We start from the raw sequence: 25592 nt of genomic DNA, 5'->3' as shown, positions 1-25592 counted from the left end.
AATTTAATTACCCTTACCGTTAGAGCATTTTATGCCCCCCCTTTTTTTCTTTCTCTTTGTCTTCCTTAGTTTACTAGATAATTTTCATTTCTACTGTGTCCTCCAATGGCCTTACAACTTACTCAGTTCTCCAAATTCAGCTTCTCTTTGTTTTATGCCTTTATTAAAAAAGAGAATTCACTAATAAAAAAAGATTTTTTTTAGAATATCCCTTCTTTGAATGTTAGCAAAATAGTAAAAATTTAACCTTATGCCAAATCACTGAACTATATAATCCAAGGGATACAAGCAGATCCTAGGTTCCCATAAAACGTACCATGGGAACTTTCACAGTGCTTTTCTGTTTTTTTTTTCTGACTCCTGTCTGCTCTTCAATTAAAACATCCCCCATAATTACCCAATTAAAATGCTGCCTTTGAATATTGGACAATATCTTTAGTGTGACACATAAAATCCATCATAAGCTGATCTCTGTCACTTTCTAGGAACATCCCATAGTCATTCCCTAGACAACCTTAAATTCTAGTAACTATTTGATGAGTGATTTTCATATTCCTTATTGCAATTTTCCTATCACTTAATTCAAGACTTTTCTAGTCTTTAGGTTTTAATGTCATCTCCTTTATGGTGAGCAAAGGATGCCAGATGTGTAAACACTATATACATGCAGTTCAAACTAAATTCCCAGATTATATGAGAGAAATGTGATGATTCTAAAATGAATCCTTATTGCAAATTGCAAAGAATAAATTCCCTGAGTTGCTGGTCAACTACCTATATTCACTTGTTGTGTATTTATTGTAAAATCTTAAATGAAAAGCATCCAGTGCTATATTAACCATGAATCAAAAATTGTGCTGTATTAATTAAGAGGTTGGAATGAACTACAGCACAGCATCAAGCAGCAACTGAATATCTTCATAAGTAATGCCGGCCTCATTACAGCATATAATGACATTATAGTACAGTGATTCCCAAACTTGAGCAGCATCACAATCACATAGAGGATCTATGAAAAAGCAGATTGCTGGGTCCCACCCCTCAGGATTTCCAATAAAGTAGGTCTTTGTCTGGACCCAGGATTTTGTATTTCTAATAACTACTGTTTACACATTTTAAGCTAAGGATTTCAATCTATATGATATATGATTGAATAATGATATATATATGATATATTTATAACTATTATATTATATATTTATTTGCCTATAAATATATATCAGAATGAATAAAATTAACTTGTAAACGTAGACTACTCAGAAAACCCAATACGCTAGCCCCCTTGATATTTCCTTTCATATGTCTCATGGAAAGGGGATGAATGATTTTAGCAACCCCCAAGAAACTGGTATGGTTTTTATTCATTAAAGTGAACATCATTAGCAGAAAAAAAATATAATGGTAATCAATGAACTACTAAGGTTGCAGAAGTACTTAAATGGTTTGTATTGTATATAGTATTACCTTAAATGTTTCCAGGTCCAGTGGCTATCATTTGGAATGTGGGACTTATTTAAAAAGTGTGGCAAATTTAATTTCTTTTTGGGGCACCTGGGTGGCTCAGTCATTAAGCATCTGCCTTCGGATCAGGTCATGATCCCTGGGTCCGGGGATCAAGCCCCACATCAGGCTCCCTGCTTGGCAGGAAGCCTGCTTCTCCTTCTCACACTCTTTGCTTGTGTTCCTGCTCTCATTCTCTCTCTCTCTGTCAAATAAATAAATAAAATCTTAAAAAAAATTAATTTCTTTTTTTATAATCTTTCACCAGACAATACCAAACCTAAGGATCAAAACCATTAAGTCATGAAATTAAAAAAAAAGAAAAAAGTAAAACTTTGGGCAAATTATTATTTTTTATAGATTTCTATCAAAATTCTTAACTTATACTTAATAGAATAACAGAATTGAAACTCCCACTGAGGTAGATATGTTGTTTTTGTATCTTATATTCAAGGGAAAATTTGGAAGCTTGAAAACATAGTGTTTAAGTATACTCTTTAAAATATTAAAGGAACTGGATATTTCTTAGCAATAAAAAAACTGATATTCAGGGTGCTATATTACTATTTTTACATTTTAACAAATTTAATGTGTAATGAATTGAGTGAACATAGGAACACGATTTGAATGAACATAGAAATATACAACATTAGCGATAGAAAAATGGTTTCTATTTTCTTAAAGTACTGATAAAAATTCTGTTAAAACAAATACAAGTTAATTGTTGGGCAGGCAAGATGGCGGAGGAGTAGGAGACCTGGATTTCGTCTGGTCTCAGGAATTCAGCTGAATAGGGATCAAACCATTCTGAACACCTACGAACTCAACAGGAGATCAAAGAAGAGAGTAGCAACAACTCTCTGAACAGAGAAGCTACCACTTACTGGAAGGTAGGACATGCGGAGAAATGAATCCAAGGCGATATTCGGGAGGATAGACGGCGGGGGAGGGGGGCCTCCTTCGGCCGCTTCTGGCAAGTGATAGAGCCGCGGAGCACAAAATCGGAACTTTTGGTTGCTCCGCTGTTGGCTCCGCTGAGGGACGTCGCTCCAGTGGCTAAGCGGGGGGTGGAACCCTCACGGGACAGTGTGGTCTCAGGACCCTCGGGGTCACAGAAAGACTGGGGGTGCCTGAGTGCGGCAGAGCTTCCAGGTATCAGAGCGGGGAAGCCGGCTGCAGAGACGGAGCCGAGGGGCGGGCTCTCAGCTCGGGGTTGCCATAAACTGTGATCCGCGGCCCAGTCGGGCCACTGCTCCTCCAGCAGGGACCCAACAAGTGGCAGAGCCGGGGAGACTCCCCTTCCTCCCCTGGGAGGAGCGGTGCAGTAGTGCACCGCAGGGATCTGCTGGGTTTGGAGACTCCACATGGGGTCGGGTGCCAGAGATAGAAAAGCTCGGTCACAGGCCGGGTGAGCACAGAGTGCGACAGGAGACCAGGGAGATGGGAGTGACTGCTTTTCTCTGGGGGCGCACTGAGGAGCGGGGCCCCGAGTTCTCAGCTCCTCTGGGCGGAGATTGGGAGGCCACCATTTTCACCCTGGTCCTCCAAAGCTGTGCCAAGAGCTTGCAGGGAACAAAAGCTCCTGAGAGCAAACCCAAGCAGCTTGCTTAGCCCGGACCGACAAGGGCGGGGCAATTCCACCTCCGGCAAAGATATTTGGGAACCACGGCAACAGGCCCCTCCCCCAGAAGATCAGCACGAACAGCCAGCAACCCAAGACCAAGTTTACCGATCAAAGAGAACGGGAGAACACCAGCGCTAGGGGAATACTGCACATAGAATTCATGGCTTTTTTACCATGATTCATTAGTTTTTCAAAGTTAATTTTTTTAACTGTTTTTTTTTTAATTTTTCTTTTTCTGTTTTTCAACCAACATCTTATCAATCCCTTTTTTAAAAAAACATTTTTTATTTTTCATTTTTAGAGTCATATTTTATCCCTTCACAGTAGTTACCGTTATTTTTGGCATATATATATATATAAGTTGTTCTCTCTTTAAAATTTTAAGATACAATTTCTTCTAAAAGATCAAAATATTCTGTAACTCACTAGTGTATGGCTTTGTTCTAGTCTCCTGCCTGATCACATTCTCTCCCTTTATTTTCTTTTTTTTTAAATCTTCTTCTTTCTTTTTTCAAACAACTTCTTATCAATTCCTTTTATAAAATCTTTTATACTTTTCATCTTTACAGTCATCCTCCATCCCTTCATTGTATCAACCCTTGTTTTGTACATATATAAGTCTTTCTTCCTTTAAAATTTTAGGAGGCACTTTTTTCTAACAGACCAAAATACACCCAAAATCTAGTGTGTGGCACTGATCTATGCACTAGCCTGATCATATTTGATCATATTTTGTTTTTTCTGTATTGTTCTGTTTTTGTTTTTATCTTTTTCTTTTTTTTTCTTTTTCTTTTTTCTTTCTTTCCCTTTCTTTTCCCCTGGTTTCAGGTCTTTTCTGATTTGTATAGAGTATATTTGCTGGGGACGTTGTTAACCTGTTAGCATTTTGTTCTCTCATTCATCTATTCTCCTCTGGACAAAATGACAAGACGAAAAAAATCACCTCAGCAAAAACAACAAGAGGTAGTACCGTCTGCCAGGGACCTACTCAATACGGACATTAGTACGATGTCGGACCTAGAGTTCAGAATCAGGACTTTAAAGATACTAGCTGGGCTTGAAAAAAGCATGGAAATTATTAGAGAAACCCTTTTTGGAGAAATAAAAGAACTAAAATCTAACCAAGTTGAAATGAAAAAGGCTATTAATGAGGTGCAATAAAAAATGGGGGCACTAACTGCTAGGATAAATGAGGCAGAAGAGAGAATCAGTGATATAGAAGACCAAATGATGGAAAATAAAGAGGCTGAGAAAAAGAGAGAGAAACAACTACAATATCATGAGGGCAGAATTCGAGAGATAAGCGATACGATAAGACAAAACAACATTAGAATAATTGGGATCCCAGAAGAAGAAGAAAGAGAGGGAGGGGCAGAAGGTATATTGGAGCAAATAATAGCAGAGAACTTCCCTAATGTGAGGAAGGAAACAGACATCAAAATCCAGGAGGCACAGAGAACCCCTCTCAAAATCAATAAAAATTGGTCAACAACCTGACATCTAATAGTAAAACTTACGAGTTTCAGAGACAAAGAGAAAATCCTGAAAGCAGCTCGGGAGAAGAGATATGTAACCTATAATGGTAGAAATATTAGATTGGCAACAGACTTATCCACAGAGACCTGGCAGGCCAGAAAGGACTGGCATGAGATTTTCAGAGCACTAGGCGAGAAAAATATGCAGCCAAGAATACTATATCCAGCTAGGCTGTCATTAAAAATAGAAGGAGAGATAAAAAGCTACCAGGACAAACAAAAACTAAAGGAATTTGCAAACATGAAACCAGCCCTCCAAGATATATTGAAAGGGGTCCTCTAAGCAAAGAGAGAGCCTAAAAGCAGCAGAGATCAGAAAGGAACACAGACAATGTACAGTAACAGTCACCTACAGACAATGCAATGGCACTGGATTCATACCTTTCAATAGTTACCCTGAATGTAAATGGGCTAAATGCCCCAATCAAAAGGCACAGGCTATCAGATTGGATTAAAAACCAAGACCCATCAATATGCTGTCTGCAAGAGATTCATTTGAGACCCAAAGACACCCCCACATTGAAAGTGAGGGGGTGGGAAACAAGTTACCATGCTAATGGACACCAAAAGAAAGCTGGGGTGGCAATCCTTATATCAGACAAATTAGATTTTAAAAAAAGACTGTAATAATAGATGAAGAAGGACACTATATCCTACTTAAAGGGTCTATCCAACAAGAAGATCTAACAATCGTAAATATCTATGTCCCTAACATGGGAGCAGCCAATTTTATAAGGCAATTAATAACAAAAGCCAAGAAACACACTGAAAATAATACAATAATAGTGGGGGACGTTAACACCCCCCTGACTGAAATGGACAGATCATCTAAGCAAAATATCAACAAGGAAATAAAGACTTTAAATGACACACTGGACCAAATGGACTTCACAGACATATTCAGAACATTCCATCCCAAAGCAAAAGAATACACATTCTTCTCTAATGCCCATGGAACATTCTCCAAAATTGATCACATCCTAGGTCACAAATCAGGTCTCAACCGGTACCAAAAGATTGGGATCATTCCCTGCATATTTTCAGACCACAATGCTTTGAAACTAGAACTCAATCACAAGAGGAAAGTCGGAAAGAACTCAAATACATGGAGGCTAAAGAGCATCCTACTAAAGAATGAATGGGTCAACCAGGAAATTAAAGAAGAATTAAAAAAATTCATGGAAACCAATGAAAATGAAAACATAACTGTTCAAAATCTTTGGGATACAGCAAAGGCAGTCCTGAGAGGAAAGTATATAGCAATACAAGCCTTTCTCAAGAAACAAGAAAGGTCTCAAATACACAACCTAACCCTACACCTAAAGGAGCTGGAGAAAGAACAGCAAATAAAGCCTAAACCCAGCAGGAGAAGAAAAATAATAAAGATCAGAGCAGAAATCAATGAAATAGAAACCAAAAGAACAGTCGAACAGATCAACAAAACTAGGAGCTGGTTCTTTGAAAGAATTAACAAGATGGATAACCCCTGGCCAGACTTATCAAAAAGAAAAGAGAAATGACCCAAGTCAACAAACTCATGAATGAAAGAGGAGAAATCACAACCAACACCAAAGAAATACAAACAATTATAGGAACATATTATGAGCAACTCTATGCCAGCAAATTAGATAACCTGGAAGAAATGGGTGCATTCCTAGAGGTGTATCAACTACCAAAATTGAACGAGGAAGAAATAGAAAACCTGAACAGACCTATAACCACTAAGGAAATTGAAGCAGTCATCAAAAATCTCTCAACAAACAAGAGCCCAGGGCCAGATGGCTTCCCAGGGGAATTCTATCAGACATTTAAAGAATTAATACCTATTCTCCTGAAACTGTTCCAAAAAATAGAAATGGAAGGAAAACTTCCAAACTCATTTTATGAGGCCAGCATTACCTTGATTCCAAAACCAGACAACGACCCCATCAAAAAGGAGAATTACAGACCAATATCCTTGATGAAGATGGATGCAAAAATTCTCACCAAAAACTAGCCAATAGGATCCAACAGTACATTAAAGGATTATTCACCATGACCAAGTGGGATTTATCCCTGGGCTGCAAGGTTGGTTCAACATCCGCAAATCAATCAACGTGATACAATACATTAACAAAAGAAAGAACAAGAGCCATATGATCCTCTCAATAGATGCAGAAACAGCATTTGACAAAGTACAACATCCTTTCTTGATCAAAACTCTTCAGAGTATAGGGATAGAGGGTACATACCTCAATATCATAAAAGCCATCTATGAAAAACCTACAGCAAATATCATTCTCAATGGGGAAAAGCTGAGAGCTTTTCCCCTAAGGTCAGGAATGTGACAGGGATGTCCACTATCACCACTGTTATTCAACATAGTATTAGAAGTCCTAGCCACAGCAATCAGACAACAAAAAGAAATCAAAGGCATCCAAATCGGCAAACAGGAAGTCAAACTCTCACTCTTCGCAGATGATATGATACTGTATGTGGAAAACCCAAAAGACTCCACCCCAAAACTGCTAGAACTCATACAGGAATTCAGTAAAGTAGCAGGATATAAAATCAATGCACAGAAATCAGTGGCATTCCGGGGCACCTGGGTGGCTCAGATTTTTAAGCGTCTGCCTTCGGCTCAGGCCATGATCCCAGGGTCCTGGGATCGAGTCCCGCATTGGGCTCCCTGCTCCTTGGGAGCCTGCTTCTCCCTCTGCCTCTCTCTCTCTCTCTCTCTGGCTCTCATGAATAAATAAATAAAACCTTAAAAAAAAAAAGAAAGAAATCAGTGGCATTCCTATAGACCAACAACAAGACAGAGGAGAGACAAATCAAGGAGTCGATCCCATTTATAATTGCACCCAAAACCATAAGATACCTAGGAATAAATTTAACCAAAGAGGCAAAGGATCTGTACTCAGAAAACTATAAAATACTCATGAAAGAAATTGAAGAAGACACGAAGAAATGGATAAACGTTCCATGCTCATGGATTGGAAGAACAAACATTGTGAAGATACCAATGCTACCTAGAGCAATCTACACATTCAATGCAATCCCCATCAAAATACCATCCACTTTTTTCAAAGAAATGGAACAAATAATCCTAAAATTTGTATGGAACCAGAAGAGACCCCATAGAGCCAGAGGAATGTTGAAAATGAAAAGCAAAGCTGGCGGCATCACAATTCCAGACTTCCAGCTCTATTACAAAGCTGTCATCATCAAGACAGTATGGTACTGGCACAAAAACAGACACATCGATCAATGGAACAGAATAGAGAGCCCAGAAATGGACCCTCAACTCTACGGTCAACTCATCTTTGACAAAGCAGGAAAGAATGTCCAATGGAATAAAGACAGTCTCTTCAACAAATTGTGTTGGGAAAATTGGACAGCCACATGCAGAAGAATGAAACTGGACCATTTCCTTACACCACACACAAAAATAGACTCCAAATGTTTGAAAGACCTAAACGCAAGACAGGAGTCCATCAAAATCCTAAAGGAGAACAAAGGCAGCAACCTCTTCGACCTCAGCCGCAGCAACTTCTTCCTAGAAACATCGCCAAAGGCAAGGGAAGCAAGGGCAAAAATGAACTATTGGGATTTCACCAAGATAAAAAGCTTTTGCACAGCAAAAGAAACAGTCCACAAAACCAAAAGACAACCGACAGAATGGGAGAAAATATTTGCAAATGACATATCAGATAAAGGGCTAGTATCCAAAATCTATAAAGAACTTATCAAACTCAACACCCAAAGAACAAATAATCCAATCAAGAAATGGGCAGAAGACATGAACAGACATTTTTCCAAAGAAGACATCCAAATGGCCAACAGACACATGAAAAAGTACTCAACAAAGCTTGGCATCAGGGAAATCCAAATCAAAACCTCAATGAGATACCACCTCACACCCGTCAGAATGGCTAAAATTAACAAGTCAGGAAACGACAGATGTTGGCGAGGATGTGGAGAAAGGGGAACCCTCCTACACTGTTGGTGGGAATGCAAGCTGTTGCAACCACTCTGGAAAACAGTATGGAGGTTCCTCAAACAGTTGAAAATAGAGCTACCATACGATCCAGCAATTGCACTACTGGGTATTTACCACAAAGATACAAATGTAGGGATCCGAAGGGGTACGTGCACCCCAATGTTTATAGCAGCAATGTCCACAATAGTCAAACTGTGGAAAGAGCCAAGATGTCCATTGACAGATGAATGGCTAAAGAAGAAGTGGTATATATACACAATGGAATATTATGCAGCCATCAAAAGGAATGAGATCTTGCCATTTGCAACAACGTGGATGGTACTGGAGGGTGTTATGCTGAGTGAAATAAGTCAATCAGAGAAAGACATGTATCATATGACCTCATTGATATAAGGAATTCTTAATCTCAGGAAACAAACTGAGTGTTGCTGGAGTGGTGGGGGGTGAGAGGGATGGGGTGGCTGGGTGATAGACATTGGGGTAGGTATGTGCTATTGTGAGTGCTGTGAATTGTGTAAGTCTGTTGAATCACAGACCTGTACTTCTGAACCAAATAATGCAATATATGTTAAGAAAAAAGAAAAAGAAGAAGATAGCAGGAGGGGAAGAATGAAGGGGAGTAAGTCGGAGGGGGCGACGAACCATGAGAGACGATGGACCCTGAAAAAACAAACTAAGGGTTCTAGAGGGGAGGCAGGTGGGGGGATGGGTTAGCCTGGTGATGGGTATTAAATAGGGCATGTTCTGCGTGGAGCCCTAGGTGTTATGCACAAATAATGAATCATGGAACACTACATCAAAAACTAATGATGTAATGTAGTGATTAACACAACAATAAAAAAATTAAAAAAAACAAATACAAGTTAATATTTTAATTTTTATAAATTAAATGTTGCTGAAATAAATTCTATCTTTGCTGATTTCTACCACTTACCCACATTTCCCCTTCTATTTTGGTGTATTTTGTTTCAAGGAAAGGTGAGAAAGAAAAAACTGTAAAACTTTGCTATGTTTTTCTAATTTGATCAGACATCTTTCCTTGAAAGGTCAGCACAATAGGTGAAAGTGACATATTTAAAATATGTAGCATTGTTCATTCCAGGCAGAAAAACTTCAAATGACCCAGAATCACATATCACACGTGTCAAAAATTTGATTTTCCTGGATCGACTACTCAGCATATGAAGCAGAATTTAGACTGTGATTCATAAAGGTGGTAATCCCAGGTGGTTATTGTTGACACCCAGTTGTCAAAATATTCTTCCTGCTTTTTAGATAACATTCACAAAGTGAAAGCTAGAGATCTAGTAGGTAAGACTTAGAATGCAGACTTCAAAAACTGCAGTAATTCCAACACTGAAGGCAAATTTCAGTGAACTGGAGACTAGGAAAGCAATGACTTGTTTTAGAGAGTATTTTTATTATTCTCACTCCTCTCCACAATTCATTCAATTCTAAATATTTCTACTTTTAGTTAAATGGAATTTATTTGCAGGATTCTGGCTTTTTCCCTTTAAACAACAACCAAGATAAATTTCAATATAGAACTGTCTTTAGCTAGTTTTCTTTTTTGTTTAAGATTTTATTTATTTATTTATTTATTTCAGAGAGAGAGAGAGAGAGAGAGAGAGAGAGAGAGCAGAAGCGGGGGGGAGGAGAGGGACAAGCAGACTCTCCCTGATCGGGGAGCCCTATGCAGGGCTCCATCTCAGGACTCTGAGATCATGACTTGAGCTGAAATCAAGAGTCAGATGTTTAATGGACTGAACCACCCAGGTGCCCCTAGTTATTTTTTTTTTTTTCAGTTAACTTCCAATTCATGGGCTGATAGTACTTTCTTTTTTTTTTTTTTAATTTTTTTATTGTTATGTTAATCACCATATATTACATCATTAGTTTTTGGTGCAGTGTTCCATGATTCATTGTTTGTTCATAACACCCAGTGCTCCATGTAGAACGTGCCCTCCTCAATACCCATCACCAGGCTAACCCATCCCCCTACCCCCCTCCCCTCTAGAACCCTCAGTTTGTTTTTCAGAGTCCATCATCTCTCATGGTTCGTCTCCCCCTCTGACTTACTCCCCTTTTCTTCCTCTCCTGTTATCTTCTTCTTTTTCTTTTTTCTTAAAATATGTTGCGTTATTTGATAGTACTTTCTAAATATATTTAACTAAATAGCCCTGCTAGTGCAAAAAACAGCATATCATATGCAATATAAACATAGATATTTATATATTATATATTTATAGTACATATAGTATATGTACATATTATAACTTCACTTACATTTATGCCATTAAAAAGAGAATGGAAGCATTAATAGACACCATTTGAAATAACAGATTGGAAATAATCAAAACTTTTTCAACAAATACAGAATGTCAAATTAGTTATCCTTTCTTGTTTTGGAAAGCTTTTATTTTTCATTCATTCAGACAATTTTAATTTATGGACAACTAACCCAAGGACTCAAAATGTGGAGAATAAAAGAGGGAGTTTCACAATGGAAACTGGCTTTATGGAGTTTTCAGCTTCCTGGCTGAAATAAGTATCAGTGAAATAACTGCATTAATGTAGAATTACAAGCTGTGGAGGTACAACAGAGAACACGGAAATTGAGCTTAACAGTGTTCTGCGCTAACCTGGGGGGTGTGGGTGGGTACGGGGGAGGGGTGACAGGAGAGTGGCATGTAAAAGAGTCAGAAAGTCTCCCTGAAGGAGAAATATTAAAATTTTGAGGAAAGTCTTATCACTTAAAAGTTTGAAATAAATTAAAGTGGACACCCAACTTTTGACTCATTCACCCACATTTTGACTCTTTCGATTCAAAATATAATGCCAAGACTATGTGCGCACTTTAGTCTGCACAGATTCAATAGCATAACAACCATGTGATGTCAAAGGCCATGTTTGGGCTCTTAACAGAGAAGAAATATCAGGCAGTACTATCAATTTTCCTTCTCCTAAATCCAAATCCAAGATACCACGTATAGTCTGAGAGTTAAGATTCGAAGGGGAGATCCTCAAATTTATTTAAGAATAAGAAATTATATTTGTATAGTTCTTTCCCATGCATTATCACATATATTTTGTCATGGACAGATACATAGAAATATCTCATTTGCGCAAATATCATTTACTCCAAAGTGCTGTGACATAGAAATTTTTATTATTCCTTTTTAAAAAGTGAGGACAAATGTCAATGAAGGTTAATTGGCCCTATGTCAGATCATAACAGCAATAAATGGCAAAGCCAGGTTTCAAATGCAGGTGTCTGATACTAAACAATGTGCTTATCCTATTTTACTACTCTACATATGATCTTTAACATCATACGCAAGCACTAAAAAAGATAACCTGGGGAAATAGAAATAACATAATACAATTCACAAACTAACATAAATTATGCATTGCTGTAGCTTCTATTTAGAAATTAAGATATTAGGTCAGAAAATTAAACATTGTATTCTATCAGAATGCCTTTAGTTTGAAAGTATGAGAAATACTAAGAAGAGTGGTCTAAACAAGGAAAATTCTTTTACATAACTCAGTGGTTCTGCCATGTCAGGGCTCCAGGACAATTTCTCTAATGTTCACTGGGTTCCACTTTTCTGGTCCTGAAGGGAGTGCAGCTTCTCCAGACAAGGACACTGGGCCCTTGCAGGGCAAGCGCAGAGGCACAAAGTACTTAGCCTCTCCCCATGTCTTGTTATTAGAAGGAAAAATTTCCCAGAAGTCACTGGAATTCTGCTCCAGCCTCATTGGCTTTACTTATTCTTGCCTACACCAATCACTGGCAAAATGACGATGCTCATGATTAGCTCTCAGATGTCAACATTCGCCTCCCAGAGTTGCAGAGGGGCCGTTTTCCAGGAACACATCAGAAGGTGAAAACTTAATATAGGTGCACCAGTCTCAAGAAAAAGCCAGGAAACAGATGTTGGGTGGGCAACCAACAGGGCCTTTTTGCCAAAAGAGAATTTTGTTTTTGTTTTGTTTGTTTTTGTTTGTTTAGGTACATTATCATAATTGAGGCACCAATAAATGTCTAAGGAAATCTTTAAGGAAACAAAAATTTCTAAAGAAGTTGAAAAAAGAGGAAGGTAGAAAATAGAAAAAGCGCCACAATTACTAATTTTGAGACTTCTTTCTATCATCCGCTAATTTACATGAATCACTCATTTCAGGCTGTGCTTCTTCTGCACTTCCCCAACTCTCTCCTCATGCTCTTCTCCTTATCTGAGCTTCTGTACTTAAGTGAACTGAGGCTCAGAATTCCTTTGTACTATTTGGTCAGCATATAAATACTATCCTAATTATACAGCTCTACCTCCCCCTGATCCCTCTTCTATAATAATACATATACTAAGAAACTTTATGTGGTAGATGGCATTATCAATCAATAAATTTAAATACTAGTCACATTTAAGCAAAATACTCTTTCAAAGTGGTAATAAAAATATAAATGGGCTTTTACACATGTTGATTGTCCTCTAAATCAAGTATTTAACCTGATTACTAAAATTTCTGAAATTAATTATGCCAAAAATTCGAACATTATAATTCACAGTTCATAAAGACAGCAAATGTCATTGCTATGTCTGCTTTACTAAAGTGAACAAACTTAGTGCCAAAAATTATCCATGACCAATAAAACTCTTATTAAAAAATAATGTTCATAGCCCCCCCTGATAATTTCAGTTTATAAACTTTGAGTATTATTTTCAAGAAATTCATTTAGAGGGGTGCCTGGGTGGCTCAGTTGGTTAAGCATCTGACTCTTGGTTTCAGCTCAGGTCATGACCTCATGGGTCATGAGATCAAGCTCTGCCTTGGGCTCCACACACAGCCGGGAGTCTGCTTGAAGATTCTCACCCTCTTCCCCACCTCCACACTCTCACTTGCCCTTTCTCTCTCTCTTTCTCTAAAATAAATAAATATCATTTATTATGATTATACATTATCATAAGTAAGGCACCAATAAATGTCTAAGAAAATCTTTAAGGAAAAAAAATCTAAATAAATAAACAGATCTTAAAAAAAAATCAGAGAAAACAAAAGTCTCATTAAATTTCCTCCCAGCTACTCATTTGGAGAATTTTTTCCAGGCCTAATGGTATAGTACCATACTTTCCTACCAGGTTTCCTCTAAGATTTGAAGCACCATTTAAAAATAGAGATAGAAATACTCCTCCCAAGAAAATTACCTAGGTTAATTATAAGGTTTTATGCATGGATACATCTTTGGGGAAAAGGGGGAACAAAATAGGAAAGAACATACATGAAGGAATGAGTCATCCTTGGGCCTTTCCCCCCAAATATATTAATTTTATATAGCTCTGGTATATAACCATTTTTTTTAAAAATTCATGTTGCAAAAGATTTTGAATTTGGGTGGGAGTAGGGTTGAGACTTAGAGAAGCTGCGGGCAGTCTCCCACCCCTGATGGAGCGCCATTATTCATCCCCTAAGTAAGGGTTTCTCAACCTGGGCACTGTCATTTTGGACCTGATCATTCTTTGTCGTGGGAGGATACCCTGTTCATGCATGGCAAGATGTTCAGTAGTACCCCTGATCTTCCACACTAGAAGCCAGCAGTGTCCTTCCTTACCATTTTTGACAACAACATTATCTCCAGATATTTTCAAATATCTCCATGGAGCCAATTCAAAATTGCCTCCCTCCCTACCCACCTCTCCCATCACACTGAAAACCATTGCCCTAAATCAAAAGAGTAGGGTTTTCCCTGCTATTTCCAACAACATGCATGGGCCTTGAGGGCATTATGTTATGTGAAATAAATCAGGCAGAGAAAGATAAATATTGCATGATATCAGTATTTCATGGAATTAAAAAAAAAAGTCAAACCCATAGAAACAGCAGAAAAGTGGGTGTCAGGGACTGGAAGGTAGGAGAAATAGGGAGAAGTAGGTAAAAGAGTAAAAACTTTCATTGTAAGGTGAATAAGCTCTGTGGCTGGAATGTAAAATACAGTGAGTATAGTTGATAACACTGTACTGAATAGTTGAAATATGCTAAGAGAGTAGAACTTAAATATTCTCTCACATACACAAAGCAGGAATTTCAATTTTTCAGTATGTTATGACATTATTACAATTTTTTCTTCAAAGTTTATATTCATATTTTAGTTAACCTACAAACAAATGCACTGCTTTTATTAGAGTTAATCAATTAAAACAATAACAAGTTCAAAATTGTTTCCAGCTATTACATGTCATTTTTACAGAAAAGCTGTAGCAAAAATATCACAATATTTTTAACCATTTCCTTTAAAAACAAAACAATCACAAAAGTAATCTATTTTTGTCATATTGAAAATGGCAACGATTAGGCAATAAAAATATTAATAAATCTAAAAGCATAAGCAACTGTAAAAGAGAGGATGTTAAATGCCAACCCTTAATTGACTATGCAGTGCTTTTACTCAAGAATTTCATCAGTTTGTCAGAAAGAAATGAATATTAATTGAACATTTTCCAAATTATGCTACTTATTTCCTCATGGACACTATGGTTAACACAATATACGACTAAAGGAAAAACATACTATACAGCAACACAGGACAATAATTCACCTATCTCTCTCTCTCTCTCTCTTTTTTTTTTTTTTTTTTTTTTTTTTTTTGCTTTGGGGTCTTGGGATATTATAAATATCATGACCTGTTGGGGAGATTTTTGTTTTCTCCTTGCAAGTTTTAACGATAACTCAGAAAACTTGGCCAGGTGTTGTAGGCTATTTAATGCGTCAGAAAGAGGAAAGACACAGCTGCAAGGAGATGCACCAGGAAAGCAATGAAGAGGAAGCCCGAGCTCATGAGGATGGCTCTCTGAGGCAACAAAAAGCCAAACGAGAAACTGAAAATTGTTCGCTGATAAAACCATAAGAGTTTGTAGACAAAAACTGAGGTAGGATATTGGGCAAGAGACGGGAAAAGCCAAGAGGTGAGTTATCCTAAGTAGTGTTTCTTAAATTTAATGTTCTCAGCAATTCCCTGGGGACCATGTTAAGATGCAGATTCTGAGGCAGAAAGTCTGGGGCAGGCCCTGAGAGTCTGCATATCAAAACATCTCTGGGGGATTGATATTGCTTGTTGGTGCATGTACCACACCTTGTATAGTAGAGTTCTAGAACACTCCTCCCCACCCCCAACATATCTCTAGAAGCAGAAGTGTCAATTTTGTTTCACCACAAAATTTGTAATATTAACATGGCAAAATGAAATCATTTATACGATATTCTCCCCAAATGCCTTAATATATAGAAATATGTTTTCCTTATACCTTCTTCAAAGGAAATCATGAAATAGATTGTTGCTTTGAAATACAAGTTAATTTCTTGTTGATTTTTTAAAGCATATACCTATTAGTAAAATGTCACTGTGATTTTTGCTTTTCATATATCCTTAGGCAGCAAGTTTCTATAGCAGATGATCTGAAGAAATAATGAAAAACGTAAATTTCTAAAATCAGAATTAAAATCAGACTTGACTTTAGGATAATTAGTTTTAAATGAGTTTTCAGCTCAATCTGGAGTTTTGATTCACTCTTTATGACTACCCAGGATGTGCTTTTATCCTAATCATTTGATTCCTTTCACACCTATGGGAAAACCAAATCCTGGCTCACTTCATACTCTCCCCTCCAAAGCAACTAACCAAGTCCTGATTATGTGATAGGTTTTGGCATTGTGTCAATGTCAAGGTGTACCAGGAAGAGAAGCAGATTCAAAGATGACAGATAGATGAAGTATCCCTGATGTAAAACATCCCTGGGTGAAGAAGAAGCTGGTAGTACCGTAAAAATCAGTATGTTTAGGCAAAAAATCTAAAGACTGAATACCAGCACTAAGTGGAAGTAATTATAACCTCTTTAAAAAGAGGATGAGAGTAGAAGGAAAAGAAATACACAAATATGTTCCTATCACAGATATCTCAAAATAGCATTTTGCATTTTCCACAGGCTATACTTGGAAATAAAGTATGTTTAGGCACTTATTACACAATTTTGTAAGAATAAGAACTTTCCAAATGTGTATACTCCTCTTTTTTCCCAAAAGAAAAAAAAAAATTTCTCACACAGAATCTTACCAGAAACATTTGTATCACAAATATACTATACACTTTAGTAATCTGTGTCTGGCTTGGTAAAGTACTAAAGGCATATAAAGAGTTAAAAATGTAAAGGTAGTCAATTTTTTTTTTTTTCTAAATAAAATTCCCCAGGCTTAAACTGACCTAGATATGCTGCAGACATTTTAAGTGAAGAAATTAAGGCAATGTGAAGAAATTAAGAAATAAAGACAAATAAAGAAATTAAGGGTTTATACAGTTGACAAATATATCCTACTTGCAATGGTCACCAAGGCTGCTTTTAATGCTACAACTCTGCAGGTGTCCAAATACACACTTTCTACATTACTTGAAATTTGAAATGTCTTCTCTATTCACCTCTTCTGATCATATCACAAAAAAATGTTAGATGGTCACACTCAGACCATCTACATGATGCCAGTAATAATTAAAAAGCTTAATTAGTGTCATCAAGCAATTGAAAAAATAAAACTTCAAAAATTTTAATAGTTCCATTGGACACAAATATCTGGCTCTCTTAGTATTGTACTGAGTGTCCTGATAAACATAATACGTCACCAGAAGTAGAGGGGTTCATTTTAGAGAACATACCAGCAATTCCTTCTGTTCTCTATGAGACAATGGACAGAATAATGTTTCCTTTCAATAGTTTACCACACTCACCCCATGTGATGGGTAAGAGATCCATCCCAACTCCCCTTGAATTGTTTTTGAATCCAGTAGATTGACTAGAAGAAAACACAAACACACAAATGCAGTTAAAAGAAATAAATTATTTCTATTTGCCTCTGTCAAATTAACATTGTCTGTTGTTGTTGATATAACGATATCAACATGTTTAAAACACAGGACTCTTTATTTTCATGACAGGAGTATAAGAGAAAAAGAAGGAAATGGAAAAGGGAAAGCAATCACGGGAAAAGTTAAGGAATAAAAGCTTCTCTGGCTTTTTTAACTGTGCTTATTTATAATGATAGGTCAATATTCAAAATATTGATAATAATTTTAGACAAAGTAATTATAGGTTTAAAGAAGAAATGGTAAAAATGCAAAACAGGAAACATTCATGCTAACATGTTATCAAAATAACTTCGAAGTCCGTTAAATTTAATGAATTTACATATGATTTCCCTATGAATGAACTTAAATATGCTTCCATAATGAATCAATATTTCTGTTTGTGTCTGTTAGGACATCTTTATATTGTCTGTGTCCCATATGAGTATTTTTTAATACCACAAAAATTGTCTACTTATGTGTAATAAACAATATGCTCAACTAATAATTTCAGGAGAAACCAAAACAAAACTACGTTTTATAAAACTCCCTGGAATAAGCTTTAGTTATTTAAAGAAAGCATTGCCACTCAAACGCTTTAATGATTTTACTCAGAACTTTGCACTAGTTATTAAAAAGTCTGATGAATAATAAGATACAACATGAATGTGGTAGCATTTTGAATATATTATTAAGGAAAGACAAATCATTTCCTTTTAACACAGAGAACATTAATTTGTGATGGATTAGAAATTAAAATATAAAAAGATACTTCAAGTTTAATAACAAAATGCTCACTTCGTTAATCTATTAAACAATGGAAACTGTGGTTTTACCTCATCCTTCATCTAAATCAGAAAGCAATCCCACAATTGATTAATGGAAGAGGTGGAGGAAGTTTACACAAAACAGCCATGTATTATTAACACAAACCAGAGCAGGTCAATCAATAAATACAATCAGAAATCATTTTCAGTTTCTATATATACACAAATCAAAATATAATGTTAATACATGCACCTCATAAATAGGTCCATGTGTTGTCAATACAGTATTTCCTGATACATAAAAAGTCACCCCCAATAGGAAACATTAATCTTATAAAATGTTAAGTAAAAGAAAAAATATATTTAATAGGTGTTAGAATTCTAAATTTTCAAGCACTGCCTTTTAAAGGAAGATATTTGGTTATCTAGATGAGTATTAAAAAATCCTCCTGACTACAAAGTTAGAAGACATACAATTCTCAAAGTTAGAATCTCTAAGTTTTGCTAGTGAAAGAAAAGCACATAAACTTAATTACACTGGAATTCCTTAATGATTAAAGATTTTTTCTCACAATAAATTAATCCCAATGAGAAGTAATTATATTTAGATAAGAGAAGCCAGTTGCTGCATGGATTACATAGTGCAATTTCCATAATGCTATTATTTCCCAGGATATCAGTTTGGAAATGAACAGTATGCTTAATTATACTGAAACTATCTGTCAAAATGCTTTTTAAAAACCCTCTACCAATTAATCAATGTTACAGATAATATTTCAGATTAATCAATGTTAGAGAATTTTTGAAAATACGAGAATACATCTTCACCTTCAGAGTAAAGTATCTTACCAACATTCATTCTGATAGATAAGTTTGATTGATGAAGCCTAGTTGGACAGTTCTATCATTCATCACTTGATTTCTCTTAGTTTTACATATGATTTGCATAGAATTTACAATGCCAATATTCATAAATCATTAGATCATATTTGCAATCCCTTTAGGGGTCTAAATGGTTCAATGTATTTGTGTGTGTGTGTAGTAGCTGAGTATGTACTAAATGATGAATACGTAACTCAACATGCTAAGATAAATGGCTGATTTAATTCCAGTATTAGTAACCAGAGGAAAAAAGTGTTTGAGGCAAAGAGGATATGAATATTGTCTCCATTTGGTAAATGACTCATTGGAATGTAGGTTGTTAACTAAAGAACTAAATACCTTTTAGTTTTCTCTGATGATAATGAGGGAAAAAGGACTGGACTAATCACATCAGCATTTGGTGTCTACTCAAAAGAGAATAACCAAGTCAAAAAGAATTATATCACACTGTTAATTAAAAAAAGTGTAATAGATTAATTAAATTTATTTCATTTTCTCAGAAATGGAATTTTTAGTATACTCCATTTTGCATGAATGAGGAAAACACAATAGCATCATTACTCATGATTCTGATTCTGTTGTCTATCAAACATAATTACATCTGCCCTGGCTATCTCACAGCGTTGCATCATGTGATGATCAAATAATATAAATGTATTTAAAGCCACCATGAGTTTATAATATGCTATACAGATTCAGTGTTCTTGTAAAATTAATACCTGAACTAACAACCGTACCATTTTGGTTTCTGAATTCTATCTATAATCAACCATGGATATATAACCTAATAGAAAAGAATAGTGACATCAAAACACTTTTTTTTATTCCTTTAAATTTATTTATTTGTCAGAGAAAGAGGGAGAGAGAGTGCACAAGCAGGGGGAGCAGCAGGCTCCCCGCAGAGCAAGGAGCCACATGCGGGACTCGATCCCAGGACCCTGGGATCATGACCTGAGCCAAAGGCAGACGCTTAACCGACTGAGCCACCCAGGCGTCCCGTCAAAACACTTTTTAAAAGCATTTATTTTGAGTTTATATGGTGCCTTTTGTTTATAGCCAAATACGAAAAGCAGAATCTAAGAATACTAGCCACTTTAAAGTGAATGATTGCTAAACTGGGACTTCCCAGGATACAACCTCAAGTCCCCTGTGATCTGTTGTGCAGCAGTCTGAGCGTAGCATAATTGAAATAAGAAAAATAGAAAGCTAATGGAATTTGAAAGTCAGCGTGTTCTGAGTGATTTTTCTGGATACATCGACTAAATCCAACATTGCAATATAATATATTGAACCCGACACTGAATCACACAAGAACTTGGGTTACTAATGCTTTTCTCTCCTAAAATAGAGGTAGACCCTGATCATAGCCTTTCAGTATACCAACATACAAATGTTGGGGCACATGGAGGAAGCAGATAGAATTGTGATATACAATTATATTGTAGTTTTTTGAGTTTTAATGATGATTTTCAATGTGGGAGGTTTACTTCAATTGCTGAAAAAATTTTGAGTCCACAATTATGAATTCTAACAAAAAAGAGGAAATTATTCTTAAGGTCAGATGGAGGATGGCTTAATTCCTTAATAACTGCCTCATGCCAGATTATTTTTCAAAGATATAAATTGTTCCTTACCAGTGTTCATATTCTAATGGTATGATTTCCAAATATTTTTGTTTTGTAACAGGAAACATGTCATTTCATTAATTTCAGAATATTTTCTCTTTTAAAAAAATATTTTCAATTTAAAGGGCTCTATGGCATATATTAACTTCTTAAAGTGATTTCAACTGGACACATTTTAAAATGTTCTGACTCTGAGCAGAGATATAAATGAGTGCTTTTTGGGAAATTGTATTTGGAAATCACTGTCCAAAGTCTGGATGGATATGGTTCTGGGTTTCTTTCACATGCTTTACCCTGTCTAAACTTAGTGCTTTTAAACAGAAAAGATGTATGAATGGGTAAAGGAGTTTACGTTCATGAAAACTGTAAGGGAATCTTTTTTCAAACTCACTGAGTTGGCTTTCAGGTGGGCACTAATGTGAGATTTGCTGAACAAAGGGAAGCATGGTCTCTGATGGGAATTAGAAAGGGTAGAATGGAGTACAGAAATAAGAACAAAGTAAGGATAGAGTAAGTTGGCTCAAATCAGAATGAGTACTTTTAGAAAGAAGGAAACCTTGTTGTCATTCCTGCCACTGATTTTTACTGTCACTTTCCCCACCCATCTGGATTGTGGATTTAAGATGTCCAGGAGTCTTGGGGCACCTCAGTGGCTCAGTCAGTTAAGCGCCTGCCTTAGGCTGAGGTACTGATCCCAGGGTCCTGGGATCTAAGGCCCACATTGCATCAGGCTCCCTGCTCAGGTGGGAGCCTGCTTCTCCCTCTTCTCTGCCTGCTGATCCCCCTGCTTGTGCTCTCTCTCTCTCTCTCCCTCTCTCTATGTGTCAAATAAATAAATAAAATCTTAAAAAAAAATAAAAAAAGATGTCCAGGAGTCTTGCTCTCTCTTTTTTCCTATCCTCCATCATAACAGAAAGACAACCAAATAAATGTCCACTCCTTGGTTCATTCGTATTAACAGTGTTATGAAGAATTGTCTGTACCAGGAACTTATACCTCCTTCCCTTCTTAATAATAATGCAATAAAGTTTTTAAAGGACTTGATTTTTGAAAATTTTTTTCAATAAATATTACCAGTTAGTGAGGACAGATTAAAACTTTAAGGCATAAATTTCTGGACTTTTCACTCAGAGAATCATTAGTAGGCCAAGATTTTTTTCAAGGGCATTTCAAAGTTCTGATTCATGTGACTATGTGTCCACTTAGAAAGACTGAGAATTAAACTAATAGTTGGTCTTGTAGATTAAGGGTTGCAAATATGCAGACATTGCTAAAATAATTTTTTTAAAAATTAAATGACACAATTTCTTTCTGAAGTGGAAGACCGTTTCAATTATCTAATAACATATCACTATGCTTTATAGTAATGCTATTTGCATTTTGTGAAATGCTAGTTGCACTGTATGAAAATATTGAGTTATAAAAATTATCAAATAATTACTTCCAGGTGATCAGAGGGGTTTAATGGCTAAAGAATTTCACTCTTACAACGAGAAACATGTTTTCTTGTGAAACCTTCAGCTAAGATGCCTTTAAAGCCAATTGCAAATAACTATAGAACCACTACAACAGAAAAGAAACCCATCCTTTGATTATGTCTTGCATTTACTAAAGAAGAATGACATTTCCTTTTCTGTTCACACTATCACTGTCATTGTCCCAGCCACATTTCTTGTACACTACTTATCTTTATCATTTTCATCACTTTCTGTTAGGATAAAAAGAGTAGCTTTGCTCTAGGTTACAGATAGCAGAAGGGTCCTTTAATCTGCTTCTAAGTTGCATTTAAATGTCACAAATAGAAGAAAATGATACAGGAAGTGATAAATTTTATTCTGGGTGTTGTAATTCTCTGTGTAGTACTCTGGTCAACCATAACATGGAATCAAGAAACCAAGATGTATTTTCTGACAGACGTCCACCAAAGCTCAGCTTTTCATTTTATTATACATACCAGGATATGCCATTGAGAAGAAATTTAGAGAAGTCAAAGTTTGATTTATGTACTTACATATTTCAACATAACTTTTACCTACTGTGATTACATATTCTTAATTTAATAGCTCCCGTAGGCTTCCTGTTTATATTTATTTCTACCTAAATATAACTAAAACAGTTTCAATAGATTGAGTTAACATTGTATTTTATAGACTAAAACTTATACAATTCTCTCAGATTATAAATGAAGTCAACTATAACTTATTGTGTGCAGATAAATCTTCCTGAAAACTCTGTTAAATTTTACAGGCATTTTGTGTCACAGAAAAATATTAATTCATGATAATTTCCCCATCCAGTTGCCAGCTAAAATCATTATGCAAAAATTCAAGAAAAAATTCTGTAGTGCTAGCAGTTCTGTGAAAAAAATAATCCCTTTTGTCACATGGTATTTTAATGGCTTATTTATGTGATATAAGCAGATTTCTGGATAAGGTGGTATACTATCAACTTATTTTTTCTTATTAGCTTTTCCTCCTGAGCAAGAATCTTGGATTTACTTCTATACAGGCCCTAATTATAGAAGAAACTGTAACTAGCTGCCTCTCTAAATCTTTGCCAAGAGCAGGGAGATCTCCTTGGACTCAAAACACAGTCTCACAGTAAGATGTCTGTGTTTTAATGACTAGGGTTGTTCAAGGAAATGACAGAAACACAGACCAAAGTTCTGCGTTAAACCTGGACACTTCAAGAAATGGAAATCCTGTGCTGTTTCTAATGTGTTAAAGCTTTCTCTTTGTGTTTCCTTCTTAATCTGAGAAATATAAAGGTCACTCTAATATCATACTATTATGGAGAAAACAGCTATCAAACTATCACTACAGAATGTGTTCTTACAACAAGATAGTCCTTTCGCATAAATTAGTGGGGTGGGTCTACTGTCAGTGAAGTTTTAGTGAGTTAACTACCCCAGCTTTAATAACAGTGCCTGGAAGAAGAGGTCTCTGTTTCTGTGCATTGTCAACTGATATTATGAATCATTTAGACAAGTAAAATGTGTTTCCCAAAATGTAAAAGTTACTAAAAGTAGAACATTAATGATTTTATTAACACTGTACTTTTCCAACATATTTTGCCTTTTAAAGGGTTCTGGAAATAGCAGAACTTGTTTATTTCTAATTCAGAAAGATTTTTCTGACAGATTAAAAAGTGAAAAATGAAAATATGTTACACAATTATAAAATTATAAAAACAATCACTAAGGCAAATACATATTCAAATCTTAGCATATACGTTTTGCCTTCACACCATAAATTGAAGCTGACTTGGAAGTAATATTTTAATAATAAAATCTTGATTCATCAACCATCAACTACTAGATGAAAGCTATCTGTTCAGTCAGGATTTGACTGATGGCTATGAAAATGAAACAACATAAGCACATTTGCCTTTAGTAGAACAATTCTACAGCATTTCTTTTAGAAATAAAATACTCCTGGAAACCCTTGGATATAAGGATTCAAAAGTTTAGCACAGAATACAAAGTGTAGTGATAACATTTAATTTCAATTTATTTTGTTTTTTTTAAGATTTTATTTATTTGACAGAGAGAGAGAGAGACACAGCGAGAGAGGGAACACAAGCAGGGGGAGAGGGAGAGGGAGAAGCAGCCTTCCCGCGGAGCAGGGAGCCCGATGCGGGGCTCCATCGCAGGACCCTGGGACCACGACCTGAGCCCAAGGCCAACGCCTCACGACTGAGCCACCCAAGTGCCCCTTTAATTTCAATTTATTTTATTTTTTTTAAAGATTTTATTTATTTATTTGACAGAGAGAGAGAGACAGCGAGAGAGGGAACACAAGCGGGGGTGGGGTGGGGAATGGGAGAGGGAGAAACAGGCTTCGCGCGGAGCAGGGAGCCTGATGCGGGGCTCGATCCCAGGACGCTGGGATCACGACCTGAGCCGAAGGCAGACGCTTAACGACTGAGCCACCCAGGCGCCCCTTTAATTTCAATTTAAAAACATTCTCTGCACATCACTATGCCACAAAACATGTTATTTTTTTTAATTTCAAAAGATACCCCTTGCAGAATAAATTGATTTAAATTTCTGGAAAAGTAAAATCAGGGTCTAGATTTGGCCTCATATTCTGGGGGACAACTACATCTGGACTTTACATCACACATTGGGAATGATAGCTACAGACAAAAACACGCACACATATAAACAAACTCTTCAAGGTATAAATATGGGTTTCTATAGAGGCCCACGAAGGATCCAATGAGAGGGTCACATGCTTATCAGTTTAATTCAAAACTTTCCATCTTAGAAGTATGGTGTCAAGGGGAAAAAATCAAAGTATTAGTGCTGGTGATAGTCAGAAAACTTTTAATGTACCACTGCAAGAAAAGGTAGAATTCGGAAAAACCTCCATGGGATTTTTCTTGGTAGTGTAGTCAATATGAACAGCATACAAAAGCTTCTAACTGGGGATGGTTCCTTTTTGACATGCAATCATGAGTTATTTTTTTCTTAACATTTTTCTTGATTCATTTTAATGGTTGTTAGATTTGTGGCTCTGAAATTAAATTTGAGTTTCTAAGTTGTCACTATTAACTTAGAGTAGTACACCTACTGCAAACCTGGGCAAACACCAGAAGAAAATACTCTTAATTTGTTTCCAAAGGATCACGTTTAGTATTTTTCTTCTCTAATTCTACATAGATTTTTAAAAGATATAAGCATTTGGAATAATTTCGGACATTGCTTGTAAAGAAAGAGAAGAAAAACAATGTCCTTATTCAACATACAAATGTTTAAGGAAGCCTGTTCATTCAGATGAAATACATAT

General features: G+C 36.2%; 1 protein-coding gene across 1 annotated transcript in view; it reads right to left on the bottom strand.

Moving 5' to 3' along the window:
* The window catches only part of EPHA3 (EPH receptor A3), a 364933-nt gene that overhangs the window by 328828 nt on the left and 10513 nt on the right, over positions 1–25592 (bottom strand). The window contains exon 2 of the mRNA XM_028115620.2: positions 17415–17479. Within this exon, the coding sequence (XP_027971421.1) occupies positions 17415–17479 (65 nt within the window). The remainder of the gene's footprint in view (positions 1–17414; positions 17480–25592) is intronic.

Source organism: Eumetopias jubatus, unplaced genomic scaffold (assembly GCF_037043125.1).
Source record: "Eumetopias jubatus isolate StellerSeaLion01/CBP00866 unplaced genomic scaffold, mEumJub1_p1.0 scaffold_1, whole genome shotgun sequence".
NCBI classification, from domain to species: domain Eukaryota; kingdom Metazoa; phylum Chordata; class Mammalia; order Carnivora; family Otariidae; genus Eumetopias; species Eumetopias jubatus.
The sequence above is the reverse complement of the archived record's forward strand: the minus strand, read 5'-3'. Positions and strand labels throughout refer to the sequence as shown.